Here is a 7,149-nt window from a genome sequence, read left to right as displayed (position 1 = left end):
ATTTGCGAGTTGTTGTGTGTAAGTGAAACTGATCAAAGGCGCCACGGCTGGTGTTCTTGGCTCTAGAGGAGAACTTGCCGCGTCGAGAGGCGGCGGGGACGGAGGCGATCAGCTCCATACACCCCCGCTGAGCCAGAGAACCGGAGAGCTTGGTGGGCATTTCGCTTGGGGATCAGGTGGCTCACGCTGCCGCCCTCTTCCTCATCCCCAATGCAGAATGCCATAGCCTGAAAAACGCGCCGCCGCATGCCAGGAGCAAGTGGTGGTGGGAGGAAGGCAGAGAAAGGAAGGGAAAAGCCCAGGCAAAATACAAAAGCAACTCAAGATCTTCCAGCGATGAAGAGCAACTTGGTTAGAAGCTTCGTGCCTTGGCTGGTCCTTCTCCTGTGGAGCCTGCGGTCTGCAGCTTCTCAAGCAGGTATGTGACCCCGAACAGTCTAAAAATGTGTGTTATCTGTCGTCTTCTTTCCTTTTTGGCTGCCTTGAGCGGAATCGCGAGGAGAAAACTGCCCTTTGCAATAACACAATCGAGTGTCTGTTTAGCCCTAAACAGGACCTTACACGGCGGCTGTGTTTATATCCCGCATGATAGTGGTGTGTAACCCCCCTCCCCCCTGAAATCGGATCCGAGGCGTTTGATTATCTTTCTCTCGTTTTGTCAGCCGTAGGGAGGGGAACTGTGTACTAGTTTCACACCACGGAGAGACGCCTTTGAACCTGTGCCGCCGAGCTGTGGCAAAACCTATTTTTGTGTCTCGTCCTCCCCAGCCTCTCAGCTCTTCCTTTCTCTAAAGGGAGAGGGACACCCCCCCCAAACAAACAAACCACAACGATCTTTTATTTTCGTGATTGGTACGGGTCTGAGGAGCGCGATCCTGGCTCGCTGATTGCGGGGTTTGGAGGAGAGGCGTCTGTGTTTCTCCTAAAAGGGAGGGCAGAAACTTCAATGCAAACTTTATGGAATCTGTAAAATGTTGTTTCGCTTGTTTGAAGGGTTGGGTTTTGGAATCAACTGTGTGTGGGGGGGGTGTGTGCTTTAGGCTGAAATTACAGAACCTGGACTTGATCTTCAGCCCTCCCAGCCTTTGAAATTGATTCCCTAGGTCTTGTTTAAACCTCAAAACCCTGGCGCACCTGAAGTAATGATAATAAACAAGTGACTGTGAGCATGTGCAAAGTGCATTTCCCTCTTCACTGAGTTTCCATAGCCCTCCCCACTTACATACCTGGGATTTGGGGCTTACAGGATATATAGGTTAGAGAAGGTGTGGTTTTCAGGTAGGATTCGACTCTTTGTTTTTCCCCTTGAAGTTAAGTGCCATCTTCGAGGGAAAAATTATTATTGTATTAGTCATTAGTGATGTATGAGACAAGTGGCTACTTCACACAACCCTTCCACAAAATTTTATTCAGTGCCATGTTCTCCTCCCTGAGGAGTCCCTCCACTCATGATGTTCTTAATGAGAACTTAATTCTTTCATTCTTTCTTTGGTTGGGGGGGGGGATTCTTGGGTCAGAGTAACTTCCTCTTCATGGTTCCCTATCCAGGGCACATAAAATAACAAACCCTAACCCTACTTACCTGGGAGTAAGCTCAGTTGAATACAGTATGACTAACTTCTGTGTAAACATGGTTGGGACCTGCAGTTCATATTGATCAATTGCCCTCTAATAACCCTGCCTGTTGATAGATTGAAATACGGCAAAGCAGTGGATTCATCCTGCCCTTTCAAAACAGGTTTATGGGGTTAAGTAGGGGATTCGGATCCACTGTAGTTATTGAGGCTGCATGAGGGAGTGGCAGCTACTCCAGACTAATTAATGGAGTTTGGGGGCGTGAGCCTGTGTATCTGACATTCCAGTCACCAATATAGATTAGAATCCTGACTCCACCTATTTTGAAAGAACATGCAAGGGGGGAGAGTTGGAAACAAGCTTGTCAACACTTTTAACTAATGGCAATCTTGAGTAGAAAAACCCAATGAGATAACACACGCTCTTTCAACTCTTCTCCAGTGTGCTGTGCTTACACAAATTCTGAACCAACCATAATATTTCCAACTGCCAACTATTGGGAAAAGCTTGCCTTGCCCCAGTTATCCTGGGGGTGCAATGTAGGTGTTGTGATGTAGAGAATTCTGTGGGTTCTTGTTGCCCGCTACCCAAAAAGAAGGGGGGCATTACATTAGTATTGATGCATGACTTTCTCCTGCTCTCATATAATATTAGAACCCAGGGTCATTCAATGAGGCTGAATATTGGGGAGATTCAGGGCAGAGAAAATCAAGTACTTCTTTGCACGGCACATAACGACAGCTCCCACAAGAGGCAGGGATGACCACCTACTTGGGATGGCTTTAAAAGGAGATTAGACAAGCTCGAGGAGGCTACAAAGAGGGAAATGCACTCTGCACATGCAGTAAGCCCCTGAATATTAGTTGCTGGGGAATACAAATACACTGCAGTCTTGTCCCTAGTTGACCAGTGTAGCTAACAGGATGTTGGACAAGTTTTGGGCTTGATCTTCTGCTCTGATTATGGAGAGGAGACTTCCACTATGTATTTAAATTCTACTTAAGGAATGTCTGTGTGTGTCTCTGTGTGGGACATGCCATAGTCATTCTTGCCTTTTCATCTCCCATTGCTGAACTGTGTCATTGGGGGAGAAAGGGGAGTGGCAGGTGGCATTCTTCCATTCCCGTCAGATTCAATCCATACCTTGGGCAGGCAGGTTCCAAGTGCGAAGATTAAACACCGCAAAGGGAGAAAAAGGTTTGATTTGAAAAGGACCAAGTCCACTGTCCTAGCTTGTTTTGTGGTTTCTTAAGCCAACAGACGGGGGGAAATAAAAGGAGTCCCTTAAATCGATGCTGTTTGAAAGGTTAACCTCTCCAGCTAGGCACTGGAGGAATTTTTCTGTAGTGTTTCCTTGGCTATCTGTTGTTTTAAAAAAGAAATCTTCGGGGAGGGGTTTGTGTGTGAAAGAACTATGGATGTCCTCCTCTCTTAGACACTGGACACAGAGTCAAAACAAGTTAAGCATTCGTTCCGTTTTGCTGCCCGTAAATATGTTTGCAAATATTTTTGAGAACAAAGTCCTTTGGAATGCTTAACTTCCTCGGCAGGTTCCCTTTGCACCAGTGGGTTGGGGAACCATCTGCAACCTTTCCGATGTTGTTGAGCTCCATCTCCTATCAGACACCTCCCCACCGGCATGGCCAGTGGTCGAGGCTGATGGAGAGGGCCACAGGTTCCCCATCATTGCTATATTATGTCCATATTATCTGGAATGCAGTTTTCTTGGTGTATTCTAGGGAATGTTTAGGGGCTGCAAGGTGGTGGATGAAGGAGAAAGCTAGAGAGATGGGAGTAACCTTTTAGCAAGGCTTTGTTGTCATAAGAACATAAGAAGATCCCATGCTGCTGGATTGGGCAAAAGTCCTTCCCATCCAGGATCATGATAGCAGTCAGCCAGGTGCCTCTGGGAAGCCAACAAACAGGGCTAAGAGGCAATAGTCCCTCTTGCTCTTGAACCCTGCAACTGGCACTTGGAGGCTTCATCATGACTGTTGTTCATTGATAGGCTCTTTTTTCATATGGGTGTTTAATCCTGCTTTAAAGTCATTTAACCCAGAGGTCATTACAACAACAACAACAACAACAACTTATTATTTATACCCCGCCCATCTGGCTGGGCTTCCCCAGCCACTCTGGGCGGCTTCCAACAGAACACTAAAATACAATAACCTACTAAACATTAAAAGCTTCCCTAAACAGGGCTGCCTTCAGATGTCTTCTAAAAGTTTGGTAGTCATTTTTCTCTTTGACATCTGGTGGGAGGGCGTTCCACAGGGCGGGTGCCACTACCGAGAAGGCCCTGCACAAATAATTTATGCTGAAAATCAATAAATTGTGCTTGAACTGGTAAGATGGGTTGTTGTTGTTTTAAAAACGATAGTAGTGTGGAGGGTCTCCAAAAGCACAGGGCCCTCTGCAAAAAAAGTTGAATGAGTGGCCAAGCAGTGGCCCTCCAGATGCTGTTGGACTTGCAAAATCTAAAGGGCTGCAGGACTAATCTGATGGGCAATCACCAACATTAGTAGTAGCAGCAGACCAGTTTAAATGAATTGACCTAAACTCATTGACTTCAATACACCTGCTCTGATTATTACTAAATTTTGGGTCTACCCCTTAAACATTGCACTAGAAGCTGCTTAAAAGAGCAGTAATGTCAGTTCATGCCAATTAACATGGGAGCAATGTGCTTCGTTTTTGTAAGACCTTATTTAACTGAAAAGTGACTAATCAGTATATTCAATTATAACGAACAGATACCGGTCTTCCTCTGCAAATATGTTTATGTGAGGTGCCTGCGGCGATGTGTGGCCTTGGGTAGGGTTATGTATTTGCAGGGAAGTGTGGCCTTGGACCGGGTCTCTTGGCACACCTCCAGCCCGGTGACCCTAACCAGAACAACCCCTTCCTGTCTTTCCTATCTCTTGAGGCTGGTATATTTGCACTGGCACAGATAATGCATCTTTTCACTTTATGTTGCGTTTCTGCTGACATGTATTCTGCCTTTTGTACTTTACACAGTGTGTTTCAAGGCACTTGGACTCTGCAGCTGTTCGCTAATGAACAACTATGCTGTGGGGAGCCACCTCGTAGGTGAAATCGCCCTCTGTGAAGTCAGATAGGTCATTGTCCTCTATGTTGTTGTTAGGTCTCTACAGAGAGATCACATCTCACAACCTTTTCTGCTGCCAGCACCAAGGCAGCGCTGGCATTCCGAGGGTTTCTAACCCTCGGAACTGCTACCTTATTGGAAGGTAGTGAGCAGGCCAAATAGACACAATGAAACTGAGAAGGAAAGGGAGACCTCCGTAGGCAACCTTAGCTGGTTCCCCTACAGAAGCATTTCTGTGATTCCTTCCATAGCTCAGCGGTATAGCATCGGTTTTGCATGTGGAAGATCCCAGATTCAACCTTTTGCCTCTCCAGGTAGTGTTTGCAGAGGCCCCTGCCCTGGGACCCTGGCAAGCTTCTGCCAGTCAGTGCATACAGAAATGAGCTAGATGGGCAGTGGCCTGACTTGGTATATAGCAGCTTCCTCTGTTCTCAGCTGTCTTAATTTCCTCTGCCAAGAGGAAACAACCTTTATTTTTCTCCCTAAGTTGATGTGTTGGTACACAGCTGCTGGACAACCGAGTGCTGGGAACCTTGTTTACGTTTTTTTCTACTTAATGAGCACTTGCTAATGAGCCCTCTCTTGCTCTCCTCCCTCAGTTAATAGAGACCAGGTTTCCCCAGTTGCCCGAAACCAGTTTTGTGTCAACATTCTTGACCTCTGCTAATTGCTTTCCCCATGTATGCTGTAGCTTTTGTCAGTGGGAAGAAAATCAAACAGTGTCGGTCAGATAAACTAGAGGGAAAACCTCCCTTCTCTGCCCAGATCCCCAGTTCAAGACACACCTGCCTAAGCAATGCTGAGATTGGGAGGAAATCGTCTACTTCTTAAGAATCCATGGGTCAGAGCCCCCCCCCCCACCTTCCCACACATAAGCTGGCCTAAAACCAAGTCCTAATGGGGGGGGGGAAATCAACCTTTTTTGGTTGCATTTTTCTTCCATGTGAAAAGTATGTACCTGCACAGATTTGTCCTGGCCCTTTCCAAGTGTGAAAAGACATGGGAAAGGACCCCTAGTAACTTCTAAATCAGGGATCGGCAAACTTTTTCAGCAGGGGGCTGGTCCACTGTCCCTCAGTCCTTGTGAGCCGTACTATGTTTTGAAAAAAGAAAAGAAAAAAGAACAAACTCCTATGCCTCACAAATAACCCAGATGCATTTTAAATAAAAGGGCACATTCTACTCATGTAAAACATGCTGATTCCCGGACCGTCCGCGGGCTGGATTTAGAAGGTGGTTGAGCCGGATCTGGCCCCCGGGCCTTAGTTTGCCTGCCCATGTCCTAAATGGACCATATCTGTGAGATGTGGTCTATTATAATTCTAATGACAATGTTACGTCTGTAGAATCCTGATGTTACACAGAACCAGACTTGGCTTGAAAAAATGAGGTGGTAACATTTTGAGCACCTATGGCAGGCCTCTTCCCCTTCCCCAAATTACCACAAGCGTGCTACATGCATCTGGGACTGTGGGGAAGGTACCCCAGACAGGCATGAGTTCCGTTCTGTCTCACTTTTAGGCATTAAACACCAAGGGGAAGTTTGGCCTTACAGTCGTACCTCAGAAGTCAAACAGAATCTGTTCCAGAAGTCCGTTTGACTTCCGAAATGTTTGACTTCCAAAGTGTGGCTTCCGATTGGCTGCAGAAAGCTCCTGTCACTTCCAGTTTTCAATCGGGAGCCAGAACATTTGACTCCCAAGGCGCTTGGGAGCTTAGGTACGACTGTATATTGGACATATTGCTTAAGTGTATTGATTAGGTAGCCAACATAGTGCCTTCCAGATGTTTTGGACTACAACTCCCATCATCCCTGGCTGCTGAGCATGCTCACTGGGGCTGCTGGGAGTTGTAACCCACAACAACTAAAGTGGTAGCACATTGGCTATACCTGGAAGAGAGGAATTACCTTAATGCAATCGCCTGGTCTAGCCTTGGCCCAGGAATTCTCTTTGGTTGACGCCGGGATGAGCCCATTGTTATATTAGGTTTCAAGTGTAGCTTTTACAAGATTTGAAGGCGATGAGTTGATAAGAGGAAATCCATCTTGCTTACCCTAAGCACTGCCATGGTATCATCTCTCCAACACCCCAGTCCTCACAGTTCTGCTCTTGTGTCAACAACACTGCAACACAGCCACACTGCTAATTGCCACAAATACTCTCCACACCTTCTCCAGGCCTGCTCCCTTCCAGAAAGGGTCATTCAATTAATATGTACAAGAAATCTTCTAAAGGTTAAGAAGGCTTTGTCGACTTTCCAGTTCCTGGCCAATTCTCTGCTCTGTTGATAGATTTTAAACAACAACAACTACTTCTCTCTCTCTCTCTCTCTCTCTCTCTCTCTCTCTCTCTCTCTCTCTCTGTGTGTGTGTGTGTGTGTGTGTGTGTGTGTATTTTCTAGGCTGCAGAGAAAATAATTGTATCTTAGGGTTGGGAGGGACCGGGACATCATCAGTCCAG

General features: G+C 46.4%; 1 protein-coding gene across 1 annotated transcript in view; it reads left to right on the top strand.

The window, feature by feature from the left end:
• ERBB3 (erb-b2 receptor tyrosine kinase 3) overlaps positions 1–7,149 on the top strand; it is a 96,069-nt gene continuing 88,920 nt past the window's right edge. The window contains exon 1 of the mRNA XM_081181255.1: positions 1–418. Within this exon, the coding sequence (XP_081037381.1) occupies positions 247–418 (172 nt within the window). The 5' untranslated portion in view covers positions 1–246. The remainder of the gene's footprint in view (positions 419–7,149) is intronic.

The sequence above is a fragment of the Podarcis bocagei genome (genome assembly GCF_964188305.1).
Source record: "Podarcis bocagei genome assembly, chromosome: 2".
NCBI lineage: Eukaryota > Metazoa > Chordata > Lepidosauria > Squamata > Lacertidae > Podarcis > Podarcis bocagei.
The sequence above is the reverse complement of the archived record's forward strand: the minus strand, read 5'-3'. Positions and strand labels throughout refer to the sequence as shown.